This window comes from Corvus cornix, chromosome 8, assembly GCF_000738735.6.
Source record: "Corvus cornix cornix isolate S_Up_H32 chromosome 8, ASM73873v5, whole genome shotgun sequence".
Lineage (NCBI taxonomy): Eukaryota > Metazoa > Chordata > Aves > Passeriformes > Corvidae > Corvus > Corvus cornix.
Window position 1 is genome coordinate 29,230,667 of NC_046338.1, and position 23,183 is coordinate 29,253,849.

Sequence of the window (23,183 nt, forward strand, 5' to 3'; positions counted from 1 at the left end):
AGACTGAGAGCAAGATTTTCTGCAGATCAATAAAACTCCTTCTTTGGAATTAACCTGAATCCTTTTAGATATGGATACAGTTAAAATTAATGAAATTGAAGTATTAATATTTAATTACTGGTAAACTTACATTTTCTCACAAATAACAACAAAAAGGAATGGGGAAAAACTTAAGCAATAAGAAATTTCTTTTCTTGTGACTCAGCTGGTCATAAGTAAAACAATCAAAGACTATGAATCAAGGAAAATTTGATTTTTTATAAAAAGGCATTTTAATTTAGAGTCACTCTAAAGGAGAAGCCTGATTCTTATGCCATGAGATCAGTGGGCATCTTCCAGCTGATGCCAACAGCCATTAAAAAACTTCCTTTGTGATAGAGTTTTCACATGACACATGGCAGCAATTCTAACTCCAGCTGGGTTTCAGCACAGTTTAGATGGCTGCAAATTTTTATCTTGTAATTAGTGGGCAATGAGAACCATAAGTCAAACACCCTTTTATGCAGAGCTGTTCACAGCTCCATTAATGTATATCTCCTCTGTATCTATGTAACTTCTATCCCTCTAACCACTCTCTCGCTGCTCCATCCATCCAGGTGCTGGTGTAGAGCTCCCCACATGGATGCCACTACCAGGACACTCTGGGGCACGTCCTCAGGCTCAGATGTGCTCCTTAAAACCTCCTTCCCCCTCTCGCCATGGCTCTGGGGCTCAGGGAACAGTGACAGCTGTAACTCTGGTGCTCAGGTCACCAGTGCCCAGCCAGTGCCCCTCACCCCTGCACAGCCCACCTGGGCCACGGGAGTTCAGCAAAGATTCTCTTCATGCACTCCCATGCTCAGCCGAGTATTTACAGTTCCTCCAATATTTTTATGATGACCCCAATGTCCCCTAAACAGCCTTCCAGCTTTTTATATTCCTCATCCTCCTTGAAGGGTGAATTCCACAGAGGAGGACTGAGTTTCCAGGCAGTACATTCCCTTTTGTAAGAACACGGGAGCTGTTAAGACTCCAGTCATCATGTAACTATTCACAAGTGCTATGCTACAATCATCTACTTTTATGGGAGTTTGGAAGATGAATATAAAATAACATAATCCCCAGCTGTGCTGTTATGTGCAAAGCCATCCCATTAATCACACTCAGTTTTACTTTACAGCTTAAAGGTATGCAAAGTGTTGCTGCCATTCAGGTGCCTTAGTGCTGGCAGTTGCACACCTTAACTGCATTTTAAAAGCTATCTTCTCAAGAAATTAAGCACTCAATCTTTTCCTTTCCTCCAGTGGAAATGGTAATTCAGCACCTTCTGATGTCAACAACATATGCAGAGCCGCCTAAAACTCTAGGTGAGCAAATGAAACCTCAGCACGGTGACAGCTTCCAGACCTGACAACTTGTTAACCACGAAAGAAAAACCCAAAAGTAGTTCAATAAATCTATTTCTTTACAGGTTATCTGAACTGATTTAGGTTCTGTTCTATTCCATGAGGCTACTAAGCACGAATAAAAGTACGTGGTAAACCTACATTGTTACGGCGACAAGAGATTAGATTATATGGGGTTCACAAGCATGAATTCATGCTCGACTGATATTGCCAATAAAGACATGAAATTCGTCTTAAGGTCTGTGGGAGCTTGCAGACCTAAGAGTGCCAACAAGGGGCACTTAGAACTGCTCACTTCTTTCCTGGAGCTGAAAGCATTGACAGGATGGTTGGGTTTGAACTGTGAGCAAGCAACTGAGTTTAGATCTAAAAGAAAAGGATATGAATTAGATTAGGCATTAGGAAAAACTCTTCCCTGTGAGGGTGGGGACACCCTGGCACAGGGTGCCCAGAGAAGCTGTGGCTGCCCCTGGATCCCTGGAAGTGTTCAAGGCCAGCTTGGATGGGGCTTGGAGCAACCTGGGCTAGTGGAAGGTGTCCCTGTCCACAGCAGGGGGTGGCACTGGATAGGCTTTAAGATTCCTTCCAACCCAAACCATTCCATGATTCCATGATTCTATACCACAAGGTCAGGAAGAGAGAAAACGACTGCAAATGGTTATTACTTTTTACCAATTTTCTTCTAAATCATCAAGGCAATACCTCCCATCAGACCCTTGGAAATGATGTGAAACAGCCTTTTCTTTCGAAGTGTGGAAAGTTCCGTGACTCGGAGGGATTAATCTGTGACGTACCCCCCTAAAATAAAGCTTCTCAAAGACTAAAAGCAGAAACCACAAGTGAGGGCAGTTTTATAACATTCCTGAGGGTGGATTTGAGAAACCATTTATGATTTTTTTTTTTTTTAAGAGGCAAACTTCAGTGCATCTTAACTTGTATGCTCAAGAAATTTTTACTTGACAAATTTGAAGGAAAATTGTATACTTTTGTTAAAGAAAGAGTTCTGCAAATGTTCTTTTATCATAGGTAAACATGAATATGATTTTGTGTGCACAGGGTTGTATATTTTATATCAAGTATTAGGGATTATGATCTGCAAAGGAATTCCTGGCTGTGTTTACTGTTAGGATTAGATATTTAAACCAGGAATTGCATAAAAATTTCATGGACACAGGATATCAGTTCCATTTCACTATCACTGTTGTACACAGGGTAACAAGAATATACTGAATGCTCTTGCAAACTTCAAAGGTGAAAGAGATTAAATAGGTTTCTTGTAAAATAAATTTGAAAGTTCGGGTGAGATGTGTGATCCCATAGACTGTGAGCCTTGCAATGTCATGGAATTCACAAATGCATGGCACCATTCATCTGAATTTGTCTATAGAGCTCTATAACCAGATGACTGTCTGCTATTCAGCAAAAAAAAAAGAAGAAACAGGCCCTGGAGTCATTATTTGCCAAGATTCACAGGTGCCTCCTGTAGAAACCCTCTTTATAAAGCTTCACTGCTCTGTGGAAGGACACTAATCTCTATTCAGTGCAGAGAAATTCCGCCTTTCACGGACAGAGGGTCTATTTTTGTCTTTGAAGTTAATCCAACCCTAAGTTGCAGCAACACTTGGAAACCCAGATGTAGACATTCTGTATAGACTTCCTTTTAAATATTCATGGCTGGAAACCTGTTTCTCTACTTCTATCATTCGAAGCTGAGGATTCTGGCTTTTATGGACTTTTGCTCATCTCTTCATCCACAAGTAAAATGTTTTCTCTTCCACACGGTTGATGTTATATCCAAATGTGGATATCCAGAGAGGAGTAGTCGGAATATGCAGCAGATGGCCAGCAGAAGAAAGAAAAAATCACTTAATGTTGAACAACCTCATACCAGTGGCAAGACTCATTAAACCGTGGGCTGGACTCAGCAAGACAGAAACTGCTGCTCAAGGGTTTTGCGAGGTATCGAGGGCTAAATTGATGAAACAGAAAGTCTGCATGCTGGCCTGGGATTTGCTACATTGGTCTCTGCTCAGAGCTTATTTAACTGAAGTTTTGTCAAGGAAGGCTGGGCCAGCCCCGTCAGCAGCTCAGCTTTCCATTTCCCAGTGCCTTGCTCCCATCTTGGACACATTTGCCAACTGTCTCATTTATATTTATACTCTATCTTAGCCATCACTCCAGGAATGATCCAACCCAGTAGTGCTTACTGCAGATAATGCACTGATGAAGCAATCTACACAGATGGTAAGCTATCAACTTACATTAAAAAAATCATCAGTTATTGTTCCTATTTTTTTCCAAAATTAAGGCAGCTTTGTTCAAAAATCTGTAGAACAGTACATGCACAGTTCCAAGGACACAATGCCTTTGGGCTCTTCTAAGGCCAATTAAAGAATTTTTTAGGATTTCATCTTAACTATCAACACGCAGCTTCTTAAATTTGGAAGATTTAAAAAAAAAACAAACAACACAACAACATAATAAAAGTTTAAGATACTGATCCTGATTTTGGATCCTGTTGGAAATATCTTGTTCAAAATAGGGAATGGAAATATAATGAACAAAGTCTAAGCCATGTTGACAGAGACTTCTAATTGCTTTGTAAAAGGAAATGCCTTTCAAAAAGTTAATTGCATTCCAAATTTCTTTTTTAACACAAAGACATACATTAATTTCAATTAACACAACAAACGCTGATGTTTGCTGTACTTTTACGTAACAGCAGAAGTTTGAAGGCATACTGAAGTTTTTTCCTGACATATGGGTAGGGCAGGAACTAATTATCTAAGAATCTGAATGACTAAAAAGCCATATAGGAAAATAATTTAAAAAAAATTAAAGTTTGGGGGTTTTTTTAATAACAAAAACCTGGAGAAAAATTTTGTGGTAAATATGGTGGCAGCTTCACAATGGGAAAAAAAAAACTTGCCTTTCTGTAGAGGTTGTAATTACATTTATAGTTTCTTGAGTTTAAAGCAAATCGACTCATTCCAAATTAAGCACAGAGAAAGTGATTCTTAGCAGAATTCAGAGAAGACTTCAGTTTGGTTTGGGCTATCTTCTTACTTTAATATCTCAACAATTGAGAGGAGTCAGTTATTAAAGATAATAAAATATAACTATGTTAGAAAATTAGCAAGTGTCACCTTTTGTCTGGAGTGCCATTAGTTCTGCTCCTTGCAATAGATAAGTATTTTATACTCACCATCACCTATAGCTTCAAAGATGGGTTTCTAGAAGTCTGATAATATTCTGACCGGGATAAATTCCTTACAAATTAATTGGAACTAATGCCTTCTGCAGCTTTGCTGTGTTATCTGCTGCTTGAGGGGGATTTTGTAATGATCTGTGCTCATCCATTTTAAACTACTGCACTGATTGTATCCTGTTAATACGTCCCAGGGTCCAAAACAAAGGGTAAACAGACTATATGTCCTGAATCAGCATTGTCTTCCTGGGACAGATCACATGGGATCCCAGAGTGTGATTTCTGTGAGTTCCTCGTATGAATTCTGATGCCCTTCTGTGGAAAAAGGCCCCTCCTGCCATTTCCTGCAGAGGTGTGGGTTGAAGCCATGGGACTGGCTTGGAGATTTGATTTTTCTCTTTGCCATTGGTCATTATGCAGTTGTAGAATAAGGAGACAACTGTTTAATTCCAAAACACTGGTTGGGATGCAATGTGGAGGAAGGAAACTTGACAGAAAGGCAATCTTGTTTTCATTTCAAAGGTTGCTTTAAGGCCCTGATCTCCTTCACTTTTTGGTGCAATAAAATTCATTTGCATCCTCTCAGCCTGAAGCTTTTCTGTTTCCTGCCTAAAAATGACTCTCAAATTGATTTTTTTTTTTTTTTTTTAAGAATATTACTGATAACACAGTGCTTTATATTCATTTTCTGGGGTATATTTGTGGCACTTCTCCAAAAGAATAAAAACATGGGGAATTTGCATCAGTGCAAGTCTATGCCTTTTGTACAATAACAAGGATAGGGAGGACAGAGCTGGAAGGTGCTTGGAGCAACCTGGTCCGGTGGAAGGCATCCCCTTAGCCATGGCAGGGCATGGAACTGGATGAGCTTTAAGGTCCTTTCCCACCCAAACCACCCAGGACTGAAGGATTCCGGTTTGTTTTTGTCAGAGTCTCTGGGTGCAGTCCTGGAGCTACGTCGTGTTTGTAAGAAATCTGTCAGGGATGTAAATGTTCTGGCAACACAGAAGATGAGGTGAGTCCCTCAACAGCAAAGCTTGTCCCTGGGTGACACCTGTGCACACCACAGCCAGCAGAGAATAAAACAACACTGGGCTCATTGTTTATCACGGGCTTGCCTTCACCCCTCCAGCCACGATCCCTCCCACAGAAAGGTGATGTATGTTGGCAAGACAGAGCAAGCCTGGACCTGCTGCTCATTCCTGTCCCTCCAGGAGCACAAAGGACTGGATGCTCCTGGGCTGTCTGCCTGGCACCTCTTGGGAGACATAAATTCATTCCAAAACTGGGGAAGGCAGGAAGGGAGAAGGACAAGGGGAGGGGGCAAAGGCAGTGGTGTCATATCCCTGCTGACAGCAGAGATGTTGATATTGCTCCTCAGGGTGATCAATGTATGTTGTGTTTACCAATCTGGATATAGCTACATACACGTGATACCTGTAATGAATTCTTAATTTGAAAATTTTAATTTTGCAGAGGCTTCTTTATGTTTCTAAAAAAATTAAATACTTTTGTATATAGTTTTTTCTATTGCTTTTGTTAAAAATTACACTTGAAAGTATCCATGGTAATTATGCACAAACTGAATTCTTATCTAACAGTTCAATTTCAGAAAAATCAAATGTTTCCCTACCCTTTACCCTTTAACTTCTTTCTATCAATTTATTTTGCTCTTATCAAGAGCATATGAGAAAATAAAGAGAATATATTACACCAAAAATTAACTAAATTCTGGTTTATAAAAGACATAACAGATTGTAAATAAGAGAATTATAAACTTTTGATAATTATGAAGCTGAGTTATGTATATATGAGTTATTTCTCTCTTTGTGTGGCAAATTGAAAAACACCCTGGTAGGAATCAGTCATATGAAACTTTGCATAAATCTTTTCATGAACTCATGGAATGGTTTGGGATGGAAGGGACTTTAAACCTTATCCAGTGCCACCCCCTGCCATGGGCAGGGACACCTTCCACTGTCCCAGGGTGCTCCAAGCCCCGTCCAAGCTGGCCTTGGACACTGCCAGGGATCCAGGGGCAGCCACAGCTGCTCTGGGCACCCTGTGCCAGGGCCAACTCACCACCCTCACAGGCAACAATTCCTTCCCAACAGCCCATCTAACCCTGCCCTCTTTCACTGGAATATTCACCATTATTTCCTCTTGTAATTTCCGAATTGAAATTGGAGCTATGTCAACATTTCAGCCATTCTTTAAACTGCATTCCAATAGCTCATCTCTGGAGTTTTTTCCTTTTCCTCCTGAACCGTCTGAGTTCTCCTGTGGTTTACTCTGCATTATAAAGGGGCAAATGAGGGAATTCTTAACTGTGGTGGAAGGAAACCCCTTTTCCCAATGAGCCCAGGATTTTCACATCCCAGGTCTTGATCCTAAACTTGGTGTTGCCCATGTTCCTTGTGCAAGAGCCTCTGCATTTTTCAGTGGGCCCTCTGTGCTGATTTTAGAAGGGAATTCTCGGCTGAGTGTGCAATTATCACACGTAATAAACACCAATACAATGATGCTCTTGGATCTGTTTTGAACATTTTCCACAATTCTTTTTCATTTGTAATTATTAATAAATAAATTTCAGCCTGCGGTGATGCCTTCTACAACTCTACAGCTGTGCATGATGTGAAAACAAGCTTTTCTAAAGCTGTGGCACATCCACGGCTTCCATTGGCAGTGGCTGATTTGTCACTGCGAGGAGCTGTGTGACAGCTCTGTCACCGCACTCTTTACACACTCCTGCCCCCGCCGGTTCCAGCTGGTTCCAGCCGGTTTGCAGCTGGTTCTGAGCCCCCTGCCCCGCTGTCCGAGTGCCGGGTGCTCAGCCTCGGCCTCCTCCGTGCAGGGGCGCAGCTGCGAGTCACGGGCAGCCCCGCAGGAAGCTGAGGAGCACCGTGACTCCTGTGCTGCCCCTGGCGCGCAGGCGGCAGCAGCAGAGAGCCGGGCAGCGGCCCCGCACAGCCCCAGGGGCTGCGGGCAGGCTCTGCTGCACTCGCTGCGGCGCGGCTCCCGGGCCATGCTGAGCAGGGTGGCGGCTGTGATCCGGCGACGCGGCCAGCAGCCGGGGACACAGCGGCACCTGGACCAGGGCACGGGCTCAGGGACGGCGGCAGCGGCCCCCGCAGCAGGGGCACAGAGCCGGGCAGCTGCCCCGCACAGCCCCTGCTGCGCCCCCAGCCCCTGGCCCGGCCAGCTGGAAGCTGTCGCTTGGCAGGGGGCAGGGGCAGCAGTGGCGGCTGCCCTGCCAATAGCAGAGATTGAAGAGAGGGCCTGTGCCATCCTAGAGGAGACTGGGAAGTGGATAGGAGACTTGGAGAAGAGAGGCCCCCTTTGAGGCCACGCAAGGCATGGGCAGAGCACGGGAACCTTCACCCGTGCACAGCCACAGGCCCAGCCCCAGCTCTGCCCAGCAGAGCCCCTCACAGCCGGAGAAGGGCCTCGACCCCATACCCGGCTATGGACCGCAGCTCCCCCAGCCCCTCGCCCAGCCAGCTGGAAGATCTCGATGGGCAGGGGCAGAAGCAGAGCTGTGCCTGTCAGAGGCACCAAGCAAGGACGGGTCCTGCTCTGAGGAGCTCAGGAGTGTCTGCAGTTCATCAGGGCTGTCCACAGAGTGGGCAGAAGACACACAGCAGAGCAGGAGCACTGGGGAAGAGAGTGGCTCAGGCTCCTTCCCATGCGGGTCATGGGCCGAAGACATGCACCTGAGCTGGAGCAGTGAGGAGGAGAGCAGCTCAGGGTCCCTCCCATGTCAGGCCTGGGCCGAAGACGGAGACCTGAGCGGGAGCATTGCTGAAGACAGCGGCTCAGTGTCCCTCCCCAGCGAGTTATGGTCGCAAAGCAGTGACCAAACTGCAGCTGTCCCCATGCCGAGGCCGTCCCTCTTCAGGAGGGCGCTCAGGGCTCTGCACAGGGCGTTCGGGAGCCTCAGACACCTCATTCCAGTGCTCGAGGCATAGAGGCCGTCCCACCATGGCTCCGTGGGGATGCCAGTGGTGGAACACCCATGGAGGGATGAGCCCTGCAATGAGCACTGGAAGGATCTGTCCTTCCTCTGCTGTGCTCCCCACACCGCGTGTGTTTGTGCACAGGCACCTGAGCCAGGCCCTGCACAAAGCGGATGCCATGGCTGGAGTATCTGGAATGCCTTTGCATTGTCCCAGGCATCCATCACAGCTGTTGGCATCCGACTGGCAGGCTTGGCATGGATAGGAGCCCTTCCCCAACCAACCGGGTTTAAAGGCACCTTCACCGATCTGGCAGGTCCTCAAAGACAGACCCTGGTTCTCTTCTTTGGGACACAAACATGACTAGAAAACAAGACACGGCAAAGCAAGTGCCAAAGCAAGTCAGGGTTCTGGTCTGAGTAGCCAAAACCCTGACTATGGCATCGACATTTTCATCAACGGCCTGGACAAGACGATCGAGGGCACCCTCAGTCATTTGGCAGACGACACCAAGCTCAGTGGCAGTGTCGATCTGCTGGAGGGCCAGGAGGCTCCTGACTGAGGTGCCATTGTAGCTGCTGCCCCAAGGATTGGAGGAGCAAAACTAGGAGAATGAATAAAGTCTGTAGGGTAAAGTCGGGGTAGATGTTAGTAGAGCTCCCTGCTAGTATTTTAGATAACAGAATAAAGGCCAATCTCATGCCTTCTATTCCTATTTAATTGATAAATTACAAATGGGCTCAGCCTAGGTAGTGGCATAAGAAAGCCAAGAGCTCTGAAGGTTTAAACTAGACATTGGTTTGTAAAGAGAAGGGGTAGGAAGCTCTTTTTGTTCCTGATAGATAATCTTATTCAGCACTTGCTCTGGAATCTGTTCCTCTGGAATATGTTCCTTAGGCAGTGGAGCTGTAGCTGTTGCTCAGTTAGAACAGGTTGGATATAGATTATATGATTTCATTGAAATAAAATGATTGAATAAAAGGATTGAATTGATAAATCAGAAGTGCTTGTTGTTTTCATTGTGCTGCAGTCGTTGATCAGGGGGGAAATGCTGGAGCCCGAAGCCTTTTGGTTCTGGGGTGTTGCAGGGTGTGCTGGGTGGGGCAGAGGAGAAAGGCGCTGCCTGGGCCGGGAGGGACGCGGGGACAGCAAGTCCTTGTGACTCCTGGGGCACAGGGCGGTTGTTTGATGCAAAAGCCCCTTTTTTGGGTGCAGTTCTCCTCGCCGAGAGCTGCCCTAGTGCAGGGATGATTGTGTAGGATCTCTGCAGGAAGGAGTGCTCTCAGCCATGGCAAGGAGATGTGGCACAAGTCCCTGTTGTGCAGGGGAGCAGCTCCCAGGCCGTTTTGTGGAACTCCTTGTGAGGCACACAGGCATTTTGCTGCCAGGACATTGGATCCCACTCGCTGGGGCAGGTGCCCCCAGAGGTGCTGCAGCACTAAAATGCAGTTGCCAGTGCAGCTCTTGCTGCCTCGGTGAAAATCTCCTGAGACAAGGAGCCTGGCAGGACACGTGCTTGGCAACAGCCAGTGTGCAGCTGAAACCTCCAGGATGGCCCAGAGTGCCACGCTGGACACTGCCTGTCCTTGGGGTTCAGAGCAAAGCAGATGCTTGGTGTGTCTGTGCAGTGTGTGGCTCCTGCTTGCTCCCAAATGAGCAATTGCCAGGAGATGTGTGCAGAGCTGCCTGGGCTCCCTGAGCAGGCCTGGCAGGGGCTGCAGCACGTGGGGTGGCAACGCAGCCTTGCGAGGCTGTGAATGTCTTGGTGCTCGCCCAGAGGGGGAATGGTGTGGGCTGAAAGGCTCCGTGTTTGCCAGGCTGTTGCAAAGGAAAAGGGAAAATCCTCCTGAACTCAGGCAAAGGGGACCTGCAGCCCACTGAGGCGGCTGCTGAGCACCTCCTGCACCAATCCAGTGCTAAGGAACGGAGTCCTGGAATCATGGAATGGTTTGGGTTGGAAGAGACCTTAAAGCTCATCCAGTGCCAACCCCCTGCCATGGGCAGGGACATCTTCCATTAGCCCAGGGTGCTCCAAGCTCTGTCCAACCTGGCCTTGGACACTTGCAGGGATCCCGGGGCAGCCACAGCTTCTCTGGGCACCCTGTGCCAGGGCCTCCCCACCCTCGCACATAATTCCTCCCTAATATTTAATCTAACCTGTCTATGCAATCTTCAAATTTATCTGTTCAAAGCAAATATATGTCCTTAGGTAAGATGACCTGTGACACAACCCTGAAGGGTAAAGAATGGTGTTTGATGTCCCTTTGAGGAGCTAGTACCTCACTTTCTGAGCAATCTCACAAAGTAAATTGCATATGACTTAACCCAGGTGAGGAATATCAGACACTCACTAGTCTCTGTTCATTTCTATGTCAATGCATGTCTCACAGTTCCTCTGCTTGTTTAATTGAGATTTTTTTTCTGATTCTGATCGTGAAAAGCTCATTTTCAGAGTGTTGACAAACCTGACCTGACAAGCCGAGACCTCATTGTCAAAGCAAGGCATGGGAGCAACAAAATCCTGAAATATGGATATGCCTGGCAATATCCACACAAGTCCAGCCTTCATCTCCCCTTTTCCTCTGCACTTGTGTCAAAGCTTTCTAGTGCTTTGCATTAGTACCATCTCCCCACAGAGGAGACATTCTCCCCTCAAACAGCACAGACAAGTGTTTATGTTACAGAGTTCGTGGCAGCCTGGGCTGGGACCCCGCTGTGACAAACACCCTGGCTGTCACTGTGAAGGGACACAATGGAAAAAGAGAACGAGGGAGATGGGATCTAGCCAGGCTGTGGGACTGTGCTGGCTACAGACTGAGGGGCTTTGGTGGCTCCATAGAGGATTCCTGACCACAGAATCACAGAAAAAGTTGAGTTGGAAGGGACCCACCAGTCATCCAGTCCAAGCCCAGGCCCTGCACAGACACCCCAACAATCCCACCCTCTCCTGGAGCTCTGGCATCCTCAGGGATATGCCCATTCCCTGTTCAGTGCCCCAGCACCCTCTGGGGGAAGAACTTTTTCCTGATCTCCAGCCTGAGCCTGCCCTGGCACAGCTCCAGCCATTCCCTGGGGTCCTGTCCCTGGTCACCAGGGAGCAGAGATCCGTGTCTGTCCCTCCTCTCTCATTCCGAAGGAAGTTGTAACTGCAGGGAGGTCTCCCCTCAGTCTCCTCTTCCCCAGGCTGAACAGACCAAGTGTCCTCAGCTGCTCATCATATGGCTTCACCTCAAGGCCCTTCACCATCCTCATGGCTTCTTTTGAATGCTCTACAACAGCTTTAGATCTTTCTCATATTGGAGTGATGAAGAAGACAAAGCTCATTTTTAGTTAGTTTGTACATGCCTCACTTAATAACTCGTAAATGATAAAAGATACACCCTTATGATACATTTTATGATCTCCCTGTTCAAATATGCTGTTATTATGCAGGAAATCTGGAAGATACTACAACTGTCTGGACTTGAGATGGCCTGAAGCCCAGGATGCTCCAAGATCCAATACCCCTCTGGTATCCTTGCCTGACCTCCAGCTGCATTGGTGGAGTACATTATGCTGAAGGTGGTGGGGTGCTGTCCAGAGAGGCTCATGGCCACCATGTCACATGTCATGACCGCAGAGACAGATGGTCACCAGGCCAGGGGCAAACGGGAGCTGCCAAGTCCAGAAATGTGTGCCAGGATCTATCCACCTGTCAAGTAATTATTTTAAAGTGTAGACTTCCAAGCCTTCTGAGTCACCGCAGTGCTGGCTCTGATGTTGTCTCTGCAAGTGATTCATGTGGATAGGTGATTAAGATGTCTCTAAATCTGGCCTGAGGAAAAGTCCTTTACAGCAGTTTGGTCACAGTAAAAGCCAAAAGGCCAAAAGCAAGATCTTCAGTACTTTGCTTTTACACTGGGGATTAAATGTGCTGAATACTTTATAGCTGAAATTCTTTAGCAGCTTTTTCTTAACCCATGTTTTTCTTTTTTTCTTTTTTTTTTTTTAACACCACACATCTATAAAATAAAATGTTATTTTAAGCACCTTGTGTTTAATTTTTTTCAAATTTTCAGGTTGGTTGGATCAATTGAATTACAAAATTTACCTGGGGGAAAAAAAGAAAGTTTGGACATTTGGGTTGGAAACAAAGAGATGTTTTGTTAGATGGAAGGGACAGAGGCAATTTCCAGTGGTAGCAAATTAGTGTCAGCAGATCTGAAATAAATGGACACTCTAGAAACTCTTTCATGATGGAGAAGTGGAAGCTGAGCCCAACTTTCCACTTTCTCAGAACTGGACTGTGTAGGGGAAATTCGTGTTCCAACAGAGTATGTGATTTCCGTTCTTATCACCCTGTCACTCTCAGAAGTGATCCCACAAGAACATCACTCTTCTTGAGCAGATGATTTCCTTGAGTCATGTTCTGCTGTTGCAGTTCTGAATGGTGACTCCTTTGAAATGTTGTCTGAATATCCAGCAGTCATAGGTAATGTGTGGGCAATACAAGTCACATCTGCTATGTCCTGTTAAAGTGTAGGCTGTTTGCCGTGTGGTCAGTGATTCAGCAGTCATATTTTAGTGTTGCAAGCCTCAGAACAAGGTGTAACTCAACACCCTACAATGTTAAATCAGCATTATATCATATATCTTCAATATCATTAAATCATGTGTCATACTGTATTGGTATAACAGCTTTCATGCCAGATGAATCTTACTGAGATGATGTTCTTTTTTTAACATTCCGTGACAAAATGTAAACTATGCTGGCCAAAACACTGTTTTCATGGGACAGTTGCACTGGTAAGTTGTTTACAGTTGAAAAGGACAGAACATTGGTGTGGAAATGTGATTTCATTGCACATATTGCACATAATGCACAGAATACTCCTGCCCTGTGACATTAATATAAACTCTCTCTACTCATTTCACTGTCTGACATGCTGAAATTACTTCATTCTAATGTTGCTATTCATCAAAAACATCAAAAGTGGAGTTGAGGAGCAGCTGGAAAAATTTTCATGGGTAGCAGGTGGTCAAGAACAGCCTCTAGGAATGTGCAATAAAGTCCTGCACCATCAGAACCCCGAATCTCCTTGAGAGGAAAGATATTCCAGGGACAGGTGCCAAGAGCAGGCTGCCCTGTGTCTATACAGCTCTTAAACCACAAGTGAAAACACATGTGTACACAAGAGTTTATCTCTGCTCCTCCTTGTTATCAGACCTGTTATTTGCAGGGCTCCAGATCGCATTTTTATGTATGTCACGTTGGTTTTAAATAACTCTAATCCCTGATCCAATTAAAGGTATCACCTCAAAGCGGTTCATTTCATTTCCTTTGAGAGCAGATGCACGCTTAGTATTCGGGTTAGTAAAGCAACCACTACCAAACTGACCTTCCTTTTATCTCACACACTTTCGTCTTATCACCTTCCTTGTCTGTGCCATGTGACTTTCAGATGGGCACCTGGCATGTCAGATCCAATCTAAATTTCCACTGGACAGGCATTCCTTTACGTTAAAATTTGTAAATCCATTTTTAACTCCCAGATGCAATATCTTATTTGGAGCAGATAAAGTAAAAATCTTTTTTTTTTTTTTTTTTTTTTAAACATACTAGTAATGACACATTTTTCTTTGTTCTTTCTTGGAACCACTTTTGTTTAGAAACATCTCCATGATCCTTGTCCTCTATTAAAGAAGATGTTCTGAAATCAGACAAAATACTGTTTATTTAGCACCTCATGTTCAGAAGAATCATTGTAAACCCAGCCCATCCAGAGGAGCTTTTGCTGTCTTACACTGCCTTTCTAAAACATCATTTTCCTCTGGACTCACTGGTCACCTTCATTCCAGCAGCCTGCTAAGTGATGGATAATTAGATTTTTTCCCCTTGCATCCAATGCCACAAATGTTCTTTAAGGAAAAAAGTCTCTGTGTGAAGCACGGTGAAACTTTCATATCTTGAACTCTGTGGCTTCCTTGGTGGAAGATTTTACTCCTTAGTAATGTTGTGCCCATGAATCAATTACACTCACGGCAAAGCAATCTGAAGTAGCTGATAAACAACTGTGGGATGTAAGGAACTAATCCTGCCTTACATCCTGAGGGAATGGGATTAACCTGCACTACCCTCTTTATTTCTTATGTATTTCATTCTGGAGCATTCTGAAGGAACCAGGTTTCCAGGCCTCAGTGTTCTGATGGACTGTGTTACAGATGCTGTAAAAAAGTCATCTTGTTTAAATCTGTTTTTCTCCCTATGGACTGAAGAGAAGACTAAGACACAAATCCCTTCTCCGAAGTGTTTTTAGAATATTCAGGCCTTGCAGTGCTTCTAGGGCATGTGAATGTTTTGCTACGTGAAATTCAAAAATAAGAGAAAAACAAGAAAATGCAAATTCTTGGCTCTTCCTTCTTTCATAGCTGCCTGTGGTGCATTCTGGGGGAAATTCTAGAAAAAAATCTGGGTTTAAACAGCAGAATTCTTTCTGAAGCTCTTCTGTTTGATGTAGCTATTCACTGCCTCTAGTGATGAACTCCTTCTAAGTCTATGTTAGCTTCAGAGTATGCTTCTTAAAAAAAATAACCTTCATGGAGATAAGGACATGCTTCAAACATAGAACTGCCAAGAATGGCTTTCCTTCCAGAAATAGGGGTTTTATATGTTAAAATACTTTTATAAAGTTATTAAGAAGTTTTGTCTGTATTTGTCTTCAGTTTCTGTTACCAGAATGAGATCCTTTTTAAAAGTGTCTCAACTATTGGCGTAATTATCACCTTCCCTGTAAATTATATGGCAACATTAAGCATCCCGTCTTTTCAAAGATTCCAACACTAACATTCTCTTCAAAGCTCCATACTTTTCTGTTCACATGCCATACCTTGGTGTTCTAAGTTTGAAATTCTTATTTACTTGAGATGCTGATAATCTTCATTTGCAGATTGTTGCACCCGGTTTCCATTTAGTTATTATGCAAGGAAGATACAATTTTTTCCCACTGACTTATTGCTGTATTTACATTACATTTCTTCTTTTAATATTTTTGTTTATGTCTTTATTAAATCACAGATGGTCCTGATTAAATTAGGCCTTAAGTGATGCGTTTTCGTTGTGAAATGATTTAAAGTGCATACAGATAAGGTTCATACCTACAGCAATGTCCTGTACTGAGTGTATTCACTCAAAAGGATGATTAGTGAAGGAACCCATTTGAATGACACAAAAAGAATGAAACCAAGTTCTAAACTGGCACTTCTGAAGGAAGAAATGAAAGCTTCCCCTCTCTTCAATGTCTTTCACTAATGGCTGGATATTAAATCAGGGAAATCATTGCTGTCCTTCTTGAAAAGTGTTTGGGAAAGGGAAGATTCTTCTTCTCCACCAAGACAGTTTATATTTCTTTCATGCTCTCAAGCATGGGGATTCCAGTCCTCTCACTTTGGTTCCATAATTTGGGTGGATGTGAGTGCCAGCACACCCCTAGCTCTGGTTCACATCAGGGGTTTCACTGACAGCAATTCAAGGGTAGCATCAGGTCTTCTGTTTCTGGGATTTTCAGCTTCTCAGCACAGTCATTGCATTTGAAATTAAACCTTACTGCTGTGTTCACCAAAACAGAAAGAAAACCCCTTTTCCCTCCCCATAACACAGTGACAGCTGTATAACCACAACTTTGCTTGCTGCTTCACCACTTCCCTTCCCTTGCTATATGTGAGTTACAGTGGCCCTGTGCAGTACAATTGATATTTACTAATTCCCTCCACTTATTTTGTCTTTGACAAATGAAAAGGTTCAAATGAAAAGGTTCAACCTGAGGGTGATGTTAAAGCGAGAGATGGCTCACAGATGTCACCCTCCAGTGCAGGTGTGAGTCAGTAGGCTTAGCCTAAGCCAGTGAGGAAACTTGCACTCACTTTCTGACCTCATTTGAGGAAGATGCTGCTGGAATCCAGAGCTTGGACTAAATGACCAGTTTAGTCCTTTTCTCACGGTAGATGCACACCACAACAAATCCCTTCCAAAGATTAACCATTGCTCCCCACAGCTCATGGTCCTAACCCAGAAATGCAGAAGATGAGCTCAGGGCACACACGTGTTTTGCACCTCAGCTTGATTCCTGCAAACCAAATGTGCTGTACTCATTGCACTGCTCAACAACCCTCCCATCCATGTTTTACAGGTCCTGCTGATCCCTGCAAAGCACAATGTATTGTGCCATCTCTCAACCACATTGCTGCACAAAAACTGCAGCAGGAGCTGGCCCTTGAGTGGGATAACCATTGCTGCATGCAGTGGACTCTGCCCAAGAAAACACAAGGATACTCCATGTTTTTAAGCCTGATGTGTCAATGTGGTGAGAACACACTAGAAATAATCACCTCAGCCTCTTGAAGCAGCAGAGCCTCAAGTTCATGGAGGCAGAAGCTCACCTGGTAGTACTATTCTGCAGAACACGTTTCTTTTTCAGAGTGCATTGTTTTTTCGTGTTGTTTTTGTCACTTGGAATGGACTGTTTTGTTAGTCCATCCTTAGACACAACATGGGAGCAGATTACCTACTTAGCAATTTCTCTGCACTTCGTTGGCTTTGAATTTTAGTTGGTATTTTTCGTTGAACTCAAGACAACCACTAACTATTCCACTGATTACAGACTGATCAATTGATTCAGGTGAATTATAAAAGTTACAAGCAGCAGTGCCACAATGGAAATATGAGGGGTTTTGATGTGTCTTGGCATGATCTAACTTTCAGGAAAAGGACCAATCGTCTGTTTCATGGTAATGAAAGCAAGCTTAAAAGCGGGGCAGAACATCTGGAACTTGAAAAGATTTGCAGTAAACAGAATAAAATAAAAATAGTAATCCTGTGCCCACCCACACTGTACACAAAAGTGCTGCAGTAAATTGTTCTGACCACAAGTGCAAACTGAAAGAAAACTATTTGTACTTTATTCTAGCTGAAAACTATAAACTGTGTTCAAAAAGAAGACATGGAAATGTAGTTCCTTTAACCTGCAGGTTAATAGAGTCTTTTTGTGCTGTGAACAATGGTGTAAGGAGAGGATTCAATGGTATTTTGGTTTCAGGATTAGAAAATTTAAATATAAATGTAATTTAGTATTATGATTACTAAGTGTCTTGGTCTTCAGGAGACATGAAAGAAGTTGCAAGGAATTCTGTGTAACTCATTAATTAAGTCCCATTTAAAACAATCAGGCAACAATTTGTTTCATGTTCAAGAAAGAAATGTTGTGGCCAGAGAAAAGAGATGAGTATTTTCAGTAATTAATGATAACCTTGACCATATGCAGGAGCTCCTTCAGGCGTGACCAAATGATTTCTGGCAGACCACATAGATAAATCCCTGTAAAACTCCAGTCTGAGAGAGTGTTTTGATGAATTATATTAAACTTTGAGGACATACCTCCCAGTTTCATGAAAGAGAAAAACCAACCCTCACTCTCCAGATACTCCTTTAAAAATCCTTTCTACAAATATTCTGTCGATTAGTGAAACTCAGTGTAGAATTAAACATTAGCAGAGTTGGTTTTACTCACTGCCAGCACCATGACCTTTACTAAAAGTTGAAGCATTGCCTCTTTAATCTGTATCTGAAAAGACACGTGCCCAAAAAGTACTATCAAAAATAGTATTTATATCTTCATTAACTCAATCTAATTTCTCTTTCCATAATAAAATTCACCCAGTAGCAGAGCCCAAACACTAACCTGAAGGAGATGTTTAGAAAACCTTGGAAAAGAATGACATTTTGTTCCAATTCCCCCTTCTTGTTTGCTTGAAACCTAGACTGGCAATGGCACACAGAATCATAGATTGGCTTAGGCTGGAAGGGACCCTGAAGGTCACAAAGATGTTTTTTCTGCTTTTATTTCTGTCTTCTCTTGAACATAAGAAAATTTAGTCCTGGGGTTTGGTTCTCTTATTCCACTCACTGTCTGCTGAAATGCTTGATGTTACAGCCTGAGCAATGGTTCCTGTTTCTCCCTGGCATTACTCGGGTATTCATTCTACACTGCCATTCACTTACCCGTTGGCAGGTATTAAAAATTCAGTATTTTATCTGGATTAGGTATACTCTTATCATGAGGAATATCTGAAAACTATTCTGTCAAAGTTCTGCTTTCTTTCTCCCTTTGGTATTTTCACCACTGATATTCCTTTATCCAATACTTTATCTTGATCTATCAGATTTTTTTTAAAACAGGTTTGGACATTAAACCAGTTTCTTTTGGCCTTTTCCCCTCGCTTCTCATTTTAAAGCTCTTCTTATCAGCCATAAAAGCCTGCATGTCAGAAGGCAGTTTTCCCAGATAGTCAGATGGAATCCAACCTTTGAAAACTGTCTCTTTTAGCAAACGTATCCCACTGGCAAAGTATTCCCAAGCCTGCCTTTAACACTGATATTTGAGTCATCTGTTGCTCATCACTACATCATACGCCCTATCTCCCTCTGTACTGACAAGAAAAAAAATTTAGGGTAGTCACTAAAATGAGACATAATTAACTCAAAAGTGAGTGATGGTGTTTCTAAGTTCGAGATGCACTGCAAAATCAAACTGCCATGAAAGCCTGGTGCAACTCCCTGTGAAACAGGCAGGCTCATTGCTAGCAACATTTACTGTCGTAGAATCATGGAATCGCCTCCAGGTTGGAAGGGATCTCAAGGATCATTTGGTCCAACCTTTGTCGGCAAAAGCATGGTCTAGAAAAGATGGCCCAGCCCCCCTGTCCAGCTTCATCTTAAAAGTGCCCAACATTAGGGAATTCACTGCTTCCCTGGGGAAGTTATTCCAGTGACTGATCGTTCTCATTGTGAAACGTTTTCCTCTTGTGTCCACTCAGAATCTCCCCAGCAGTAACTTGTTCCCATTTCCCCTCGTCTTTTCCATGTGACTCCTTATAAAAAGGGAGTCTCTATCTTCTTTGTGTCCCCCTGTAAATACTGGAACATGGAAATAAGGTCTCTCCTCAGACTTCTTTTCTCACAGCCAGACAAACCCAAGTCTCTCAGCTTCTCTTAATGGAGCAGCTTCCTGTTCTGGGATCATCTTTGTGGCCCTTGTCTGGACCTTTCCCAGCCTGTCCACATCTTTTTGGCACAGTGCCACATCTTTATATTAAAACATAAATCATTAAGTTTCAAGTTCTGCATTTAAAAAAAAATCCTTGACATAACGAGAAAGCTGTATTTGATCAATCCTTGCAACTTTGAATATCTCGTTCATCTTTATCACTGCCATTATCTGTGGCAACCAAACGTTGCCCCAAAGCCCTGTGGAGGTCATTTTAGAAGACCTGATTATGTTAAATTATTTGAAATATATTCAGTTTTGGTGGGGAAGAAAGTGAGCCTGGATTGTCTCTTGTGTTTTAAGAAGCTCTGGTCTCCTGCAAAGGTTGTTCATGGTGAATCATCTCTTTGCAGGATGCTCATTCAGGTCACGCCCAAGACACACCCGAGGGGATACAAGGCTCTAGAAGGGTTATGTAACCTCCCTTAGCAGAATGTTTTCTGATCATGAAATGCCCCCACAAGTGAAAAATACATTCAACTACCAGATGAGAGCACAAAGCACAAAGCACAATATGTAGAAGAAGGGGGGCATGAAAGCCACAAGCACTGCCTCCTGAAAGAAGGGGGAGGGCCACCGAAAGGCAAGGAGGAATTGATGGTGCTTCTGCTTGCAGCAGCAGAGTCGAAAGCAGGGGAGTGTAAAGTATCCCTGGCAGTTCTGGAACACTGAACCTAAGCTAGATTTCTTTAAAATCAATGGAGAAACGTGCTAAATGCAGGAGTCACTGGATGATCCCACAGTGCTTGTGCTCAGAAGAACAATGTCCTTAAAAGCTCATTCATTTCAGATTTACTGTAGTGTCACTGCGCTAATTTCAACAAAGCAATTTTCGACCAGCAATCGAGTATACCCATTTTATGCTAATATAGATTTGATTAGCTGGCTTTCAGGATCTCTCTCTATTTCTAAGAAGGACTGAAACTCTGCTATTTTCTTTCCTCAGGCATCCTTTCCAATCTAATTCATATTTGACAAACGAGACGAGAAATCAATTGTGTGCAGTATACACTGTATAATGACCCACAAAGTTCCTAAAATAGTTATGCTTGCTCCAGAGCAGTTATTCAGGATTCTGCACACAATTCTTTGGCATTGTCACGCCTGGCCAAGTGCCACGGAAAACATGGCTCTGTAAAACAGAGGCGAACCAAATGGGATGGATCTGTGCTCGTGTCTCTTCTAAGTTGCCTCCTACATCAGGATTCATTCTGACCTTTCCCATTGCATTTAGGAAAACAGGAATGGAGTGATATGGAAAGCTGGGATTGTTCAACTCCTAAAAACACAAGGACTGTACCCTGTGCCCGTACCATTCCCATTTCCATGGCCTTGAGGAGATTTTAGTGCCAAGACATCAGTTTGGATTTCCCGGGATTCGAGGGTTCCTTACCTCTGCCTTGGCATGCGGATGAGTGGCTGTTTGTGGCACCTCTTGCTCAAGCCAAAGAGCTTGTGCACTGTTCTCTGGGCCTTGAGGAAGAGCTGCTTCATGCTGTTCTCCAGCTGCTCGTAGCGGCGTTGGAAATTAGAGTCCATTGTCCACAAATGCATCACAGCAGATGTGTTCAGGAAATAATTCATAGGCAGCCTCTTCATAAATAATTTGAATTCATCTGAAAAAAACCAAATAATTAATAGTCTTTAATTATGCAGCTATGGTTATTCTCGCAGCAGAAATTAACTTCTAATTCGTTTTTTGCTTGAACCAATTTTCATAAACTCGGTCTTTTGAAATTTTAAAATTGAACGTTTTAACTCTTGCAGACTAGAAAGTTGACTACATTTTTATTGGTAATACTAGAATGAAGCCAGCAAAATCCAATATTCATATCATTTTTAAATTAATATTAAAACAAATACAAGCGTTGTCCTTGTTTCTCAACCTGGATAATATGAAGATTAAATAAGGATCAGAGTTTCTTACCTTCAGATCTGGGATGTGAAAGCAAATATGCATTTAATGATCAATGTTTATTGACTCATTTGAAGAACATCAGAAACTGTCTAAAAAGAAGTGTATTCCAGTACTTAGGACATGCAAGTAAATGTGATTTTACAGGCCATTTCTCTTATATAGATGTTATTTCACCTGACACAAGCCATTAAATTAGACTTTCATAAGTGTTTACAATTAAAATGGAGACTTTCAAAGCATTTTATGGTACTTCAAAATTTTATGACACTTCAAAAATGTTCCCATAACTTCTTTTTGACTCTAAAGTGGTGGAAAGGAGTTCTTCAGTCACAAGGTCACTGTTACTGTGAACATGCCATGCTTTGTGACTTCTTCTGGTAGCTCAGTCCACACAAAATGTGTAGACAGAGTTTTATTAACAGAATTTTATTCATCAGAGAGTCAGTTTCCATAAGTGGAATGATTCATAACTTCTGAACCTAAATAAACTTCCATTGAAAGGACTCGAGATGCTGGGGAAATATGTGAAAATGAGTGGCACCCCGGAAGGCACATGGTTATCTTTTTTCTTTTTTGTTCCCATATATCAGTAGATTTCCTTGCCTGCCCTCCTGCCTGCTGCTATCCTCCCACCCTTCACAATCAATTTTTTTCTTTCAGCTTGTTCCTCCAGCAAAGTCACTTATCCCACAGTTTGGCTTTCACCCTGCCAGATGCTCCTTTTGGATAGTCTACACTTCAGCAAGCTACGTGAAAGCAAAGATCCCACTGCCTGAAGTAGCCTCCCTCTTCAAATGAAAATAATCATAATATTTAACATTGGTGTAATTTTAGGTTGCTCGTGGGAGAGGGCTGATTGGGGAAAACGTCTGCTCACATCAAAGAATACTTCATTACTGTCCTTGTTCATAAGTCTTTTGGTTTAGCTTTAGTTCAGGCTTTTTAAAAACATTTTTACACAAAGCAGGCAAAAATATTTTCTTTTTTTATGGGTGGAGAAAAAAAGAATCTTTTGTAAATAAGCTGTAGTGGCCCTTGACCTCATCCTGAGGGACACAGGGTGGTGATGGAATACAACAGTCCCACCTCAGGAGAGTATTTTCTGTGATGGGTGGAGACTCATGAGAAAACAAAAGGTGTTGAAAGGTCCTCTGGAAGGTAAAAAATGAAAGGCCAAGGGGCAAAGATGATGATTTGATGTTTAACAAAGTGTTTTTAATAATTCCTCTGGGAATGTGGTGTTCACTTCACCCTCATGCCTTCCTCTTTGGGTAGGAGTTGTTCTCCCCTGAAGGACAGCCCCTGTGCTGTCCTTAGGGCGTGAGGGAAAGGAACTGTCTCTTTATCTTATCAGCTATTTGGAGCCTTTTATCTTTTGCTTTTTCCCTTCCTTTATTTTGTCTGAGTTGGTTTTTATCCTCTGACAATCAGGAATGTCCATTTCTGGGTGTACAGCTAACGATTGGAATTAATGGGAATATTTAATAAATTCTACATTGCCAGATGAGCATCTCTGTGAATCTTAGTGTAGTTTGGGGAAAAACAGTTTCGTTTTCTCCTTCCCAAGTGATAATTATTCCTTCCTTAGAACTACAGAGTAGTTTGGGTTGGAAGGGACATTTATAGTCCAACCCCCAC

At 43.2% G+C, this 23,183-nt stretch overlaps 1 protein-coding gene across 3 annotated transcripts in view; it reads right to left on the bottom strand.

Moving 5' to 3' along the window:
* The window catches only part of LOC104693596 (BMP/retinoic acid-inducible neural-specific protein 3), a 208,442-nt gene that overhangs the window by 19,965 nt on the left and 165,294 nt on the right, over positions 1-23,183 (bottom strand). For all 3 annotated transcript variants that reach the window (XM_039556233.1, XM_039556231.1, XM_010406338.4), the window contains one exon: positions 21,021-21,243. In XM_039556233.1, the coding sequence (XP_039412167.1) occupies positions 21,021-21,243 (223 nt within the window). The remainder of the gene's footprint in view (positions 1-21,020; positions 21,244-23,183) is intronic.